A 16,490-nucleotide genomic window follows, 5' to 3' on the forward strand; every position below is an offset into this window, starting at 1 on the left:
GCTACATCATTTGAGATGATGACAGGGTGTCACTTTTTAATGATGTCTCTTTTTCTAAAAAGCCCCAATTATATCATGCATTGTTTTCGTCTCAGATCTGTGATATCGATTCACTAAAAGACCTTGCACAGAGTGAATGAAGAGGAAGAGTTTACGGGAAACCCGCTGATACACGTTCACCCTTGAGGTGTCTCGCTCGTCCTTGCATCGCTCCCCACTTCCTTTCATCTCCCTCCCACTCAAGCACTCAATTCCCCCTCGTGCGACACCCCCTCCTTCGCTGCCTGCAGACGGTTCCCGTATTGGACGAGGAAAGGAGCGCCTTTTTTCCCTTCGCCGGGTAGCGTACCCGCTGCAGTGCATGTGTTATCATCTTATATGAATGATGAGTGTGGCTTGCCTCACTCTGCTCCGTACTGTGTTTGACAAGTGGTACAGCGGGACCGCTGCACAATTGCAAAGGAAATGTAACCTGTGCATGAAGTAAATTTCAGAACACAGGTGTTTAGTTCTTCGCTCCTTACGATCCAACGAACTGATGAGAGCGCGCGAGTTTATTCTGGTCACGGCTCTCGCTATCAGACGGCTGTCCTGAAATTTACTATAGCGCAAATCCGGCACGGGAGGAAGGACAAGCGGACACCTGCAGTAGAATGTAGCGGGGATTCCCTTCCACAAGCAGCGCGAGGAGGTAAGTTCCACACATCCGTCACAAAATTAGCTTTGCATTATAAAACACCGTTTTAAAAAAATGCATGAAATATACATACATGCTGGTGATTATCATTGTTTATTTGGAAAAAACGTTGTGTTTTTCTGTTGAATAGTCGCTTTGTGCTGTCTTTGTGTATTTGTTTTGTTGCTCAATGCCTTCAAATGGTCAGTCTCTAAGTACAATATCAGAATGAACACCATCGTTTAGCGCGGGAGAGTGAACAAAGTGGATAACCATAATTGTTGGTCATTCCATTCAAGGCAATATTCGTCCGTCGTCCAAAAATTGTGGTCATCCGTTAATGCGAGCGATTCAGTCCCTAGTCGGCTACTCGGTTTCAGGCCTATCCTGTGAAATGGTGATTGGTAGTAATGTTGTGTTGACCGCATTGTTTTGTTTGAACAACCTGCAAAAACGTGTAGAACCCCTTCTGGTTTGTACAGCACCGGTGGAGAACACGAATTGTTTTTTTTTCTGTTATTTTCTATATTGTCCATTTATGAGTAACATTTGAATAACTTTTGTCATGCTATAAGTGGTGGTCATTTAGTCTCTTTGAAGTTTCTCCAGAAATCACTTTTCATTGACAATTACATAAATATTTAGAGGTAGTATACTCCGGTTCTGGAAGCCTATGAAACACAATAACATGATTATGTTGTGGTGAACAGGCGCCGACGATGAGATATTCTAATTATGGAGATTGCTGTGTACAGCGTTGTCTGCGGATACACACTGTTTGCGCTGTGAGCTGCAGATAACGGCTCAGAGGCTGCGCTCTTGGTCTGTCATTCTCCCCCGAGACTCCCTGCTGTGTATCCCGAGACAACAAGACTTCGAAAACATCTTCCGCAAAGACCAACAGTGAGGACGCAGGTGTGTGTGTGTGTGTGTGTGTGAGTGAGAGAGAGAGAGAGAGAGGAAGAAAGAGAGAGAGAGCGGGAGCGCAAGTGCTATTTTTGCTTTATGAATAAATAAACATGAGGACCCATCACTACGTACTGTATGTGGGGAAACTGTTGTAGCTTCGAAATACAGATGGAATACATGGGAATACAGATGTTAACACTATAAAGACTGAATACTGCAAACACTTGCATTAGCAAATACACATAAGACATTGAGTGGAATCTATAGTAAAGAGACGTGTCCAAATCCACTGGCAACACCGAGAGTAACGCTAAGACGTGAGAATATTTTATTGGAAATATTTTTAAAAGTATATTTACAGACTAACTGGATATTTTCACTTTGTTTTGCAAAGAGCAAATAAGGAGAAGTACATGCACACTGATTTTAAGATTGCAAAAAAGCTAGTTACTTATTTTCTCGACAAACCCCATATTTTGGTCGAAACCTTGTCTATTCAATGACAGATTTTCTTTTCACTTAAGACAAAAGCAGATTTTTGGTAGCTTGAGCCGAAGTGTGGTTCTACTTCGTACACTCATAGGACAATTAGTATAAAATGCTGTCATTGTTGCCACTCCACTTGCCACTTAACGAAAAAGGATGATCTCATTTGTACCCCCACTCTCTCCTCCTGCGTTGACTTTCAGCTGTGAAGAGAAAGAGACCCGAGAGAGAATGCGTGGATGAGAAAGCGAATGAGCCAGAGAAATGGAGAAAAAGTCTGAGAAAAAGAACGAGGGAGTGGAAGGATGCTAGATTAAGACAAAAAAACAAGCTGCTGACAAACAATTTTGGGGCGAGATGGAAGGATGAAGTGTGGTGCCGGAGAAAGCAAGGAGCGAGGTAGCGAGACCGTTGAAAATGGGACTGTCATGAAAAGCTCTCCTCTTTTTAGTTGGCCCTCAAACAGAGAGTGAATCCTGTGAGTGAGTCTGATGTGGAGAGCTCAGATAATAAGTGGAAGGTAGCCTCTTGACTAACACAGTCGGGTATTCGTCATCGCGCCAACGAATGGCGACTGTACCGTCCCGCGCCGGCGCTTCTCTGCTGCCAGTATCCGCTTGCGCGACATGAGGGGGATTAATTGTGTTCTAATTGCCTCCTTCTGTAGATAAGTAAATTCAGCGTTCAGTGGAGCAGCTACCAATTTATCCTGGCCGGTTTTTCTGTGGTGAATTTGCCCACTGGCTATTCCAGCATGGATGGTGTTTCTATAAAAACACTCTGCTGAATAATTGAAGTTACATTGCAACTTGACAACACAAAGCGCGAACTACAGATGCGCCTCATTCATCGATGTACGAGATGTAATCACAGTTCAAAGCCATTTCTTGTTCTAGACTCTAAGCCATGCCTTTTTAAATTACTCGAGGAAATAACAAAGAATTAAACATCCAAGAGCCTTTGAGCTTACACATTTTCATCTTATACAAGAAGTATTTCACAAATTTCATGAAAGATAATCTTCAGAGGATATTATCAAAATAAAACCATGACTCAAAGTTGATCAAGAAGCTGCAGTAGCATCAAATTCCTTGCAAGTTGATTAAAGTCAGTTGCCTAATTCTCTGTGTATGAAATGAAATCTGTGATTCTGCCCTTTTGTAAAAAAAAAAAAAAAAGCTCACCCTTTCTTACTCGAACAGAACGCTGCTGTGTGGCCATAAACTACGTTCAAGAGTACAAAAGCATTTTGGCTCATTCTTCCACCATAGGATTGGCATATCTTCATCATCAATGGCACACACGGTTTCCTATGAAACGTGCGCCTGCCCTTAGGAGAGGCACTGTATGGATCAGAATGGAATTTCCAGCAATCAATACAAACACAGCAGTCACATTCTGTTCTATGGCTCTTTTGACAGCCTAAAATAACACAGTGTCAGTGGTCTCACACATGCGAGCCTACAGCTTTCAGGAACAGGGGCAATGTTATTATCACATTGTTATATGTTTGTGTATAAAGGGGCATAAAACAGGATGGCTGATATACATTTTTCATAAAAGCTCTTGCGTGATATTCGGGTCCTGTATTAAGTTTGCAATTTTGTGAGAACTCAACTGATTTGTCTACCTCCACACTAAACCTACAAGTAATGGCTGACAAAGACGTACCAAAAAAATGACTGGCTCAGGGGTACATTGCTGTTTTGTCCTCATTGTTGCACAAGTTTACAGTTTAGTAGTGTGTTGTAGTGTCATTGCAGACGCTGCATGTGGGACAGCGATTCCTATAATACCTTTTTCTGGAGGAGGTAAAGAGTTCTTTTTCCACATCTTAATGTATGCTGCTCTCATGCTCTCCGATTTCATAACAGCCCTCTAACTTACATCATGCACTTGGAGGGTACTGTATTATCCACAGTGCAATGGAAAATGTCTGTGAGCCCCCTTCTTCAAAACTATTCCCACTGCGCTTGCCGTGAATATCAGCTCTTGTCTGTGCTTAGCCTCACACCCGTGCCTCTGCGTGGTCTGTTTGTTTTAACTGCTGTAGGAAAGTGACATTTTGACCACATTTGTAGTACAGTGAAGGCTGGAAATAGGGATGAGTCGTAGGAGGATCTGCATCCTCCAGGGGTCCCTCACGCAGGAGGAGGAGTTAGAAATGAGATTCAAGAAAGATGCAAGTTATTCAAATTCAGAGGAAATGCAAATAATGGAAAACGTGTGTATGTGTATGTGTATGTGTGTCTATATGTATGTATGTAGGTATGTATGTACGTACAATAGGCATGTATGTGTATGTGTGCGTGTGCCTTGGGCACATTCTTGTTTCTTTTAGGAGTGGATGAGGAGCTAATACTGTCATTGCAAGTGAATCATTGATGTGGTGCAAACACATTACCCTGGTGAGGTTGCTGCATCATCGGGTTGACTTAGTGGAAGTGTGGTGGTGAATTGTTGGGATGTGTCATATTAGGTTGTTACAGCATGATGGGTTGCTGCTGGAATCTTGCACTGTTGTGCTTTGTTTTAATATTGTGTTATGTTTTTGATGCGTTTGTATTGTCATTTTGTGTTATGTTGTAGCCATGTGTTGTAGTGTGATGTAATACTGTAATGTGTTGTAATGTTGTTTTGAGAGTGAAAGAGAGAGAGAGTTGTGGAGAGTGTGAGAGAGAAAGAGGGAGAGAGATTTGTGGAGACTGAGAGAGGGAGAGATGGAGAGAGAGGGTGGGAGAGGGAGAAAGAGAGTGGGAGTGGAAGAGAGAGAGTGAGCATGGTGATTGATGAGTGGGAGGGACAAGGGTACAGGAGACTGTAATCGCTGGAGGGGAATGTTTCTCCCTCCTGTTTACACCCACCATCCATCTCTCCTCCGACAGTTTTCCGGCTCTCTCTCCATTCTCCATTCCTCTTCTTGTTCCTTTCTTTCTGTCTGCCATCTTTACCATAGCTACCTCTTGCTTTCCCTCCTCTCTCAGCAACTTGAACTTGCGGTATCTGTCTCTTGTTTAGACTTGCTTCTCCTTTCTTGCCTGTTTTCCCTCATTTTCCATATTTCCACAGTACTGCCATCTCATCCTCTCTGCAGTCCCGTGGATGCACTTCAACATGTGGGGGGTAATAACCTGGTAAAATGTGGTAACATTTCAATGTTAAGTTGCAGTTACCAATCACTACACAGAAAAAGCAAAGTAACAATTACTCTGAGATGAAGTTCTGTGCAATGTAAGTGCTACCATGTATTTCATTCCTTTGTACTAAACCTGATCTCCATCACCTCCTGTGTCAAGCTCAGATTCAAACAGGCTTACTTTGAATGTTAAAACACATCACCACAGCAAATAGATAAGGAAGGCACTTGCAGAATAATGTAATAAATTACCCAAATTGAATTACATGCATCTCTCTCCCCCTTTGCAGCTAATGGTATGATTGGAACACAGCAGTAATAACAGGTTGTTCTTGTGATTGCTATGAGAGGTCTGCCCACCATGCCTGAAACTATGAGAACTGTTAACAAATGTGGAAGGGAGATTAATCAACCTTTCCCTCTCTCCTGATAGGATTGGTGTTTTTTACTGGGTCAGATAGGTATTTGAAATGAACTCTGACAGATTGTAATTTAGGGAAATATCTTCCCTTAATTTCTCTTACATTTTGAGCCTGACAGCAGGAAATTCATCCATGTTTCCACTTCCTAAATCACACTGGAGGAGAAAGTGTCTGACAGCCCAATATCTGCTGCAGATAGGTCTGTTTCTCTCCTCCATTTTTCCTCTCTCCTCCTCTCTCTTCATCTCAGCAGCAGCCAGGGCTGTACTGTCTCTTAAACACAGCCTAGATATTGCCCCTGATAATGATCAATCTTTAGCTCCTTTGACTGGAAAAGGTCAAGTGTTAGGTATAAGTGTGCATGTGTTGGGGGAAATAGCTGACCTAGAGTGAAAAGTAGTAGCATCTAGAACCCTGTAACATACTGTATAGTGTGCCTGTATTTTATACATATAGAATACCATGCTTGGTTTGTGATAATAAGAGACTTAGAACCAATGCATCAGACCTGCAGTGACACTATGGACTCTCCACTGAAGGTTAATTTGATGGAGGATGCATTTTTTTACAGTCATGGTGTTAATGGACTGTCTGTCACAGATACTGTCCGTGTGCTGTCCAACTGCTGTGTTTAAATTACATAACAAGCATTGGTTTAAGACACCCGACATATAGTTGTGTTGTTTCCCTCTTAATAAAATTGCAGAGGAGAGCTTTCTAGTGGGGGATACATGCTGTAGGCGAAAGACACAGGGCATGAGAGAGGGATGTGTTTTGTGTAGCCGGTGATTCTCATGGTGTGTGAGGAGATATGAACCTGAGTGAGAGAGAAGCACTGCTGCAGTGGTTATACAGTAATTCCATATCATTATGAACTACAAACCTGGAGGTGGTTATATCATATGCTACATATTTAAATACTAGCTGTATCATCTAGGGATTTCACAGGCTGGACTCCAAGCTCAGGCAGGTTGTGATATGACTGCAGCTTGGTATGTTTAGCGTGAGACAAGAGAAAACACAAATACTTCTGTGCTGCTGTACATCATTCATAAGCATTTGAGATGAATTAAAGTTGTTTAGGTAATTTGTAATCAGCGATGTGTTTTTTGTGCTTTAAGAGATAAAAAAAGCTCTTTCTGGAAGTGAGTTTTACTTATAAGGGATTGTAGAAAGATAATCAGTTTTTTGGCGTAAATAGAAAGTGAATGGGGGTGAGAGAAAAGGTTAGATGGGGAGGCGAGTGGCTTTATTTTCCTCTCCAGCTCTGGCTGGTTGCCTTTACTGCTGCTGCCATTTAGGCTATTAATGCCTCTGAATGAACTCAGTGAGAAATTAAGGCTCTGATTGACTGCCTCAGTGCAGGCATCACCAATACCCGATACAGTCATGAATCTGCACTCTCCTAATTGACTCTCTTACCTCACAGGCCTCTACCTCTCCTCTGTCCCACTGTCCCTCTGTTCCTCTTACTTTCTTTCTCTTTCTCTCTTGCTTTCCCTCTCTGTCTCTCACTTCCTCTCTCTTCCTTTCTCCTCTTTGATTCCCCCCCCCATCTCGCTGTTTCCCTGTCTTCCTCCCTGTCCTCATCCTGTCTTTCTCATTGTTCAGTTTCTATTTAATTTTAGTCCAATAAAATCCAACATGCTTTCGGGTTGCCAAAACGTGCATAACTAACAGACAGCCCAGATAAAGATGAACTTTGTAATAGCAAAAGTAAAACAAATACAATATCTGAAGCAGTACTTATTTAAAGGAATATTCTGAATCAAAATGGTTGGTTAACAATGACATTTTTTGTAAAATTATTCTTTTACTGATGCATGAGGTGTTTCTTTCTTTGTGTACCACGTGTACAAAGGTTCTGTTCAGGTTCAGTATGTACTGACTTGGTCATTCTGAGTGCTTAGATGGGTCCATTTAGGCAAACAGTCAAAACCAATTGTGTTGCCTTCAGACAATGATCACTCAGCCATGCCATCGAAGGTCCTGGAACAGAACTGGAATCCTATTACAAGGTGTTTCAAGTGTGCTGCATTTTCATAGTGGGCCCTTGAGGAAAGGTCTACTCTGAAAAAATTCTGGTAAAAATGCATCTTGCTGAAGGCATGCCCCTTGGCAGTTGTTTGTGCGTGCCATTGAGTGTTGACTGTTGACTGCAACCTGGCCCCACCAGCATGCTGTAGCTGTTCCTGTGCCATAATAAAGGTAGGCCATACGGCTAAATTTAGCCCATATATCACACTTGTTTATAAATAACTGAGTTTTCTTTGCTTGGTTCTGTTTCTCACAAGATATTGATCGAGGAAAAGATCCTGATGCTTCTTGCTTTTCCTGTTCTTGTTTTGGAGAGGCCTCAGCAAAAGACTGGTATGAATTATACTGATTGTATGTGCATCTGGTGGTAAAATAGTTTATTTTCTAGCATGAATTATTGATTATACTTGAAGAGGACTTCTCTCCCTCACAGACAAGCAGTGGCATTACATTAAAGTTAATTAACTTACATACCCTAATCCTAGTTAGATACCTTACTCAGGGGTCCAGCCCCTTCTAGGAATCGAATGGGCGCCCTCTGTACTACTGCACCACACTGCTGCTGCAGTGATTTTGGCAATGGTGTGTTACATAAGATAACCTACACAAGATAACCTATTTCCATGTGGCTCTCCGGCTTAACCCTGCAGTTATATTGGGCTGGCTAAAGTACTGTTTGTACAGGTCAGTTTCCAGTTGAAATGCTTGTGCTTGCCTCGGGTATAGCTGACCTACAGCTCAGACAGGTCAGTAAAAACGCCTCCAGGTCACCTTAGCTATAAGTGACTTGCAGCTAAGGCATGTCAGTGGAAATAGATCATCTGTGTTTTTGTGCCTGTGCTACAGCTTATGATTGGTGTTATGAATGGTACAACAGGGTGTCTTCATTAATCTCTGTGGTAGGTGGAAGTGATTAAAGGGGACTCATATCCATCACTAGAGGCCACAGAAGTCCACAGTGACCTGTCTCTAACAACCTGGCAGTTAATTAGGTGCTGAATGTTAGGTTGGATTCACCTCAGTTTCCCATTGAGGCAGGTAGTGGTGTGTCTTTCCTCTTGGGGCTGTTGGCCTCAAATGAAAACAGAGCTATATCAAGGTCTTAACCCACATCCTGAACAAAGTTGGGTCAGCAGCACTCAACAGCTCAATGTTCAAATGTCACCATAGCAGTTATGTGTGTGTGTGTGTGTGTGTGTGTGTGTGTGTGGCTACACAATACTCACTAAAGAACTGTGTTGTTAAAGCTGTATTGCTTAAGGGACCAAATCAGGTGCAATTGGGGGAGGGGGGGGGGCAAATAGTGAACTCGCAGGAGACACCCAACATTTTGGAGAATTTGGTCTTTCAAGATAGGCTGGCTTTAAGCATGATTTGAAGGTACAATCACAATACATTTTAGCACATTAAACAAAAAGAGGATCATACAGCCTGGTATTTGCGTTATATATATATTTTTGTCTGTTTTTTTTTTTTTTTTTTTTGCTGTGCCCAGAAGAAATTGCGTTTTTTCTCAGAAATGTCAGAGCTCTTAGTCAGACACAGAAAGTGTTCAGGCCAGGTAGGTCAGCTTGAAAATATAATCTCCTCTGAACTTTCGAAAATGTACTGTGGTGCCCCTGGCTCCTTAACACCCCATATGAAAACAGCCCTGCTGAAGACACTGTTGGTCCTTTCAGACAAGTGGGGGGTTTCTGTGATGACTGTTTCTGGATAACTCAGGAAACATTGGCCACAAGTAAAAGAGAAAACAGGAAACAAACAGGGGTCTGCAGGGAAGCACAGGCTGGGTGCTGGCAGAGCGCATGAACAGGAGAGAGAGAGAGAGAGACACTGTTTTGCGATCCCCTGTTCCCTGTGGGTGGGTCCGTGAGGGTGGGGTGTGTTTACCTGTGGGAAAATGCAAAAATCACTCTCTCTCCCTAACTCTCCAGAACCTCCTCACACATTTGCTCCACCATGGATTCCAAACCCAATTGCGACAGCAGCAGGCGGTCAAACCACATCAATTACAGAGACCACTGTTAGCACTATACAGAGAAGAAAGGTCCAAGTTTTAACCAGCTTTGAGCAATTGCACCTCATTTTTAAAATTATCCAGTCTCTCTGTTCTCCTCTGTCTGCTTCCCCCAACCTCCCTCTGTCTCACACTCCTTTATCAGTGTCTAGGTTTTTTATTATCTTTGAATAATCACACAAAGTTTTGGGAATAAAAGTAAAGGTGACCTCAAAGAAGTCTTTCCCTGTTTGAGAAGTGTTGTGAATTGATCAAGTATTCTGCTCACAAACTGTACCAGATGCAAATCACTCTGTAATGAGCTGAGCATCAGACTGCAGTTCTCAAAGACTCTCTCTCTCTCTCTCTCTCTCTCTCTGTTTTCCCCTGCTCTCTCTCTCTCTCTCTCTTTCTCTCTCTCTCTCTCTCTCTCTCTCTCTCTTTCTCTGTCTCTTCCTACCCTCATTCCCTCCATCCTCTCACTCTGTCTCTCCCTCTCCTTTCTTTCTTATCCTCTTTACTTATAAAAATTACTGCATGTTTATTTATAATAACGTATAAAACACAATGAATGCATATTTTGAATGTGCAATACATATAAAACATACACAAAATATAACTTATTACCACTTTCAATTGTAAGCATATGTTGTAAAACATATACAATTATTTACAATAAATGCACTTTATAATATATTCTAGAATCTGTAGCCAAAAAACACTATAATGCTTGGTATATTGCGCACTGGAAATGTACATATTTCATCTATTTTAATTCTGTATTTTAGCGTAGAACTTTTGAGAAAATGTTATCAACAGCAGAATAGTGTCAAAGAGGCTAGACATTCATCTAACTGCAGACCAGTTGCTATGGCAACAACAACTGGAGAAATAGGGTCAATCTTTCACAAAAAATGTTTTGCGTGACAAGTACAGCTCAGTGGTAGAAACAAAACCTCAGAAGTGAAAAATGTATTTATTACACTCATATGGTTTTTTTGTTGTTTTTGATATTTGTATTTTTTAATGTTCCCCCTTTTTAACCCAACTTTTAGTCGTCACCCATTATACATTTAAGCTCATTGCCACCTCAACAACAACCACTGAACCCACTCAAGAACACGGGATGAGGGACATGCAATCCTTGGATACACACACTTGCCTAACAAGACCATCCTACAAATCCCACAATGCACAAAGTGGCAAATGCAAAGAGTGGAGTGACAAGGTGACCGTGACTGACCTAACCACCCCTGTTCCACTGATGTGGGCTCGTGGTCATTGTTGGAAGATGACCCAGCCAGTTTTGAACCCGTTCTGTAGGGCTCAGCCTGAAATTGCGCTGTTTTTAAAATATGGGTCTTGATGTAGTATGGCAGAGCACTTGGCAATCAGGGGAGAAAAAATATTTTAAGAGAGTGAAGTGATTTCTGTTCAATTTAGAAAGACTGAAGACTTGGACTGAAAATTCACATCAAGGAGTATTGACTGGCTAATCCCATGAGAGACTGACAATGTAACTGACTGACGCACTGAATGGCAGACTGATCTCTTTTTAATTGGTACTTTTTTCTTTTGTAGCAGTGTGTGTAGCTGCTGTATTCTCAGGTTTGTGTGGTAGTTTGTGCATCAGCTTTGTATTGTCTTTGTATTCTCACAGTGACTTCTGTGTCAGTTTTGTCTTAATGGCTGCGTAGTGATTCGTGTATCGGCTGTGTTTTTATGGCTGTGCAGTGTGTTGTGTGTCGGCCGCATCTGTTGTTGCGCGCTGGTTGAAATATGTCAGCCATGTCCAGACACAGCGCTGCAGGCCGCAGTGAGGAGTTAATGATCTCATCATTTTCGTGCAGCGTTTGCACACTCGAGCAAACTGACCTGCTGATAATTAAATTTAGTTAATCATCTGGAGAACATTAAAGTCGCTCAAAGGACCAATGAGCTGAATTCTCATCACACTCGTCTCTTCATCACCTCTGTGTTGCGGTAGAAGCTAGAAGCAGCTGTCAGCTTTGAATTTATGATTGCCATTTTTGACATTGATTAAGGGGTAGTTGGCAGGCATTCCAGATTTATACACACTGCATCTAAGGTTCAGCAAGATTTGGCTGATATGTTTTTTTTATACCAGCAAAGTGCCCTGTTTAAATCATTTAAATATTTAAGTGCCTGATTCTGTGCACGTATCTGCGTGCTTCTTTGATTCTGCAATACCTGCTTTAATCAGCAGTCTGTTGTGCAGTATTGCCGGTTGTTACCTTGTTTGCCTGATGTAGTCATTGTGTTTCTCTTGTTACCACGTCTCAGTCAAACGCTGGTTATGGAGCTTTGTTTAATCTTGTTGTTTTGTTGCTCCAGATGAATTTGTGCACCTTCGCATATCACAGTTCTTCTTTTTCCCCTTTTCACTGCAATTCTGTTCTCAACCTGCACTTTTGCTCTGCAATTGTGATGTGTTGGCCACACAAAGAGGGACCAAATAGCTAATAGACAGTGATCCACAGTGCACTTTGTCTTTTAAGTCTTTATATGTTTACAATCAGAAATCCATAATTTGATATGCTAAACATGTTAAACATCCCGTATTCAAACACTTCCATTGTTGATAATTATGTCATTGATATTTCCATTGTAACCGATGGAGACTGACACAACCTGAAAGTTAAGCAGCACGTTGGCATTAAGGAGCCAGAGCAGACCTCAGCATTTCTGTGGCTTTAGTGATGATAGTTATGGTGTGGATGACACATACTGATAACGACATGTCAGTGTTAGTCATTTAAAATACATAAGGAGAGAGATAAATGCTGCTGATTGTTTTATATGTTACAGATTTTATCTGACAACAAATTCTGAAAATATTTCTAAAAGAGGGACCAGGGTTTATTTTTGTTTTGTGATATTATTGATATATTTCAATCATTGACATATCATACAATATAGTCTTCAGATGAATATATTGTAGTGTTTTCTTCCTGGCCTAGCTTCTGCCACCATTTCCTAAATGAGCTTTTCATAATGGAGAATCAAAGGGAAAAGATGAAAAATTCCATCTTACAATTAAAACCTCACTACAAATAGCCTAATCAAGAGCTACTGATAATGAGGAAGGGATGAATGAGAAAATTCTGTTTGAGTGAGAAGAGGGAACGGTTCTGAGGGGAAGTAAAGAAGAGACTGAGAGAAGAGGAAGAAACCCTGAGAGAGGGAGAGATGAACCAACAGAAGAGAAAGAGTGCAGGAAAACTGTTCAATAGAAGGACTGGGCGATGGGTGGGGGCAACACTATAAGGAGTTCTGCAAAGCTCCAGCTCTCGTTTATCTATACACCTGAAAGCCCTTCTATTGAGTGCCTGTGTTTTTATCACAATCCTCTGAGAACAATTTAAATACTACTGTCACACTCTGCTGGTCGTCACTATCTCAGCGAGGTCTCAATGATAACTGATACCCTAAAAAGCACCAAGCAAACGGTTGTTGAAGTAGAAGCAATTCAGTAATTAATTGACCCTGTTTGTGAGGATAATACACTTGAATCCATTCACAGTTGCAGTTTCAGTCAATATTTGTACAAAGGAGTAGTGATGTGATATTGTAGGGAGAAAGACAAGTGCCCTGATTCAATAAGCTGTCTGAAACTAGAAAGAACACATCAACTGATGCTCTTGAAAGCTGCTTGCTTAGCAGATGCTCTCATCCAGAACAAATCAGCCGGTACATCTCACTGTGGAAGCAGAGATCCTAATAATCTGAAGGAGGTGCTGGACTTGAGGTTTTGTCAGCCTTGATTTCATCATTAGCGTGGAGGAGAGGGGCAGCAGTACTTACAGGTGAGAGCAAGACGATGACAGGATAGCCAGGCTGTGTTTATGTGTCTACTACTCTGCTGTCCCCCTGAAACCATAGGAGTAATTGTCTCCACCTGTGAACACTGTAACCAGCTCACAGCTCCTACTCCACATGTGCTCCACATGCAGAAACATATATTAACATCATATCTTTCCCACTTCTTTCCCAATGTTTACAGGTAGATCTTAATGCAGGGATCCCGGGCTTTTCTTCCTCACACCTTATAATTCCAACCACCTGCCATCACTGTAATTAGAATATAGTTATACCGTGCAAACATACCCTCCAAATATGTGTTACCCATGGCCAGCTATGATTATCGCGTTCTCTGTCTCTGTGGGCATTCTGGAGACAGCATTATTGAGATGTATTTTTTCAGAAAGAGCAGAGGACAAATCTTATCTTGGTAACATGCAGGCAATGTTTTTGAAAACACAATCATCTGAAAGTCAGCAGTCACCTAACCTCTTTCTCTCTTTCTCTCCCTCTCTCCTCATCTGGACCCCTCTTTTATCTCTGTCCCCTCTCAATCTCTACCTCTCTGTACCCTTCTCTTCTTCTCTCTTCCTTCCTCTTTAATCTCTTTCCCTTTCTTCTCCCTCTCTCCTTTCTCCATCTCTTTTCCTCTGTCTGTCTCTCTCTTTTTGCCATCCTCTCTGTCTCCCACTGTCTGTCTTTCTTCCTATTTATCTACAGGACCGTCACACAGCTGTTCGTCACCGTACCCCACTGGTCCTGTAGCCTGCTGGCTGGAGAGGATTCGGAGGATGTGAGCGGGCTATGGGGGGGTGTGGCTGTAACAGTTGCTATGTGTGAGGAAGAGCAGAGGGGGCCATGGAGACAGACAGCTTCAGCCATCGCCTGGAAACCAGCGATGGAGCAGGGGGTGCTGTGGCAGGAGGGGGTCTGGAGGGCCCGGGTGGGGCTGGCGTCGATTCCGGGTGGTACATGCCTTACCCAATCAGCTTCCAGGTGTCACTGACCAGCTTCCTCATGCTGGAGCTGGTGCTGGGTTTCAGCAGCAACCTGACCGTGCTGGTGCTGTATTGCGCCCAGTCCAACCTGGTCGACTCAGTCAGCAACATGGTCACGGTCAACCTGCACGTGCTGGACATCATTGTGTGCGTGCTGTGCCTGCCTCTGACCATGGTCATCATCCTGCTGCCCCTGAACCGCAACCTGGCGCTGCTGTGCTGCTTCCACGAGGCCTGCGTCACCTTCACCAGCATCGCCACCGCCGTCAACGTGCTGGTCATCAGCGTGGACCGCTACGACATCTCTGTGCGCCCGGCAAACCGCCTGCTGACCCCCCGGCGGGCCGCTCTGCTGCTTGCCGCTGTCTGGGCCGTGTCGCTGGCCGTCTTCTTCATCCCCTTCCTGGAGGTGGAGTTCTTCTCCGGGCCGGAGAGCGGCCTGGGCGAGCCGTCCCCTGCGCCCCTGTGGCGCAACCGGACGCTGCTCTGTGTGGGGGGCCAGGGCTACCACACAGGGCTGGCCGTATACTACCACCTGCTCCTGCAGGTGCCCACCTTCTTCACCGCCGCGGTGGTCATGCTGATCACCTACTCCAAAATCCTGCGGGCCCTCAACATCCGCATCGGCTCGCACCTGAAGAAGGGCCAGCGCTTCAAGGGCCAGGGCTGCAGGGGGCGCCGGAGGAGGCGCAAGAGGAGCGTGCCGGGAGGGGGAGCAGGCGAGGGAGGGGAGTCATCCGGTCAGACCAGGCATCTCTCACAGCCTCCCCTCAGCCCCTCGCCCACCCCGACCGCCACCTCGCCGCCGCCGTTGTCCTCCGCCCCCCTGATCAGCGCTGACGGCGGGGCGACCCCCGTCCCGTCGGCGGTGGGGGTGCAGGCGTCTGTGTCGGCCATCATCGCGCTGCGGCGGGCAGTGCGGCGGCACCGGGACCGGCGGGAGCGGCAGCGGCGCGTCTTCAGGATGTCCCTCCTCATCATCTCCACCTTCCTGGGCTGCTGGGCGCCCATCTCCGTGGTGAACGTGCTGATCCTGGGCCTGGGCCCCAGCGACTGGCTGGTGCGGCTGCGGCTCTGCTTCCTGGCCATGGCCTACGGGACCACCATCTTCCACCCGCTGCTCTACGCCTTCACACGGCAGAAGCTGCGGCGGGCGCTCCGCAGCAAGGTGAAGAAGCGCGTGGTGTCGCTGCTGCAGGTGGACCCCGCACCCAGCGGCACCGTCATACACAACTCCTGGGTGGAGCCGCGTAAGGGCCGCAAGCCCCGCCAGGAGGGGAGCGACGGCACGGACCGCTGCCTCACTGAGGCTGTGCGAGAGTGAGACACAGAGACAGAGAGAGAGAGAAAAAGGGGGGAGTAAGAAGGAAGAGGGGCAGGGGAAGTGAGAGGGAGTGTGTGTGTGAGATAGAGAGAGAAAGAGACAGAGAGATGAAATGTCCATAATATGGACAGTGTTGACAGTTCTGGTGTATGGTCATTAACTTATTTTCATTTTTTTCTTTGCCTTTCTTTTCCTTCCTAATCTTGTTCAACTTCTCATGAAATGTGTAATCAAGCCTATTTCACGAATGTGTGTGTGTGTGTGTGTGTGTGTGTGTGTGATGTGTAATTTAATATCGTGTGTGTGTTTGTGATACAGAGAGAGCCTTAGTGAAGCAAAATTAACCTCATCATTTACGCTTTCACAAAGACAAATCGGGGTGCGCAGGTGTTTTGATTCAAGCCTGGTCTTATTAAGCAAGCCCATGTATGTCTTCAGGTGTAGGTGCTGCCCCTGTCTCCATGGCAATCACTGCCAGGGCATATTGCATTGTGACACCTTGCCCACAGGTTGGTATTGCACGCTTTGTTATGAGCCTCTTACTCTCTGTCTCTCTCTCTCTCATACACACACACACATACACACACACTCACACACACACATATGGTTATACAGAGACATCACAGATGGTCAGGTACACTCACACAATCAATCTTACAGACTCTTTCGGTGTACACAAGCGCC

At 44.3% G+C, this 16,490-nt stretch overlaps 1 protein-coding gene across 1 annotated transcript; it reads left to right on the forward strand.

Annotated features, from left to right (window-relative positions):
- The first annotated feature begins 328 nt into the window (after nucleotides 1-328).
- Nucleotides 329-15,809, forward strand: LOC118779782 (G-protein coupled receptor 22-like). Its single transcript, XM_036532036.1, has 2 exons — nucleotides 329-691; nucleotides 14,205-15,809. Exon 2 carries the CDS (start codon nucleotides 14,343-14,345, stop codon nucleotides 15,804-15,806), a length of 1,464 nt encoding a protein of 487 aa, XP_036387929.1. The 5' UTR covers nucleotides 329-691; nucleotides 14,205-14,342; the 3' UTR covers nucleotides 15,807-15,809.
- The last annotated feature ends 681 nt before the right edge of the window (nucleotides 15,810-16,490 follow it).

This window comes from Megalops cyprinoides, chromosome 6, assembly GCF_013368585.1.
Source record: "Megalops cyprinoides isolate fMegCyp1 chromosome 6, fMegCyp1.pri, whole genome shotgun sequence".
NCBI lineage: Eukaryota > Metazoa > Chordata > Actinopteri > Elopiformes > Megalopidae > Megalops > Megalops cyprinoides.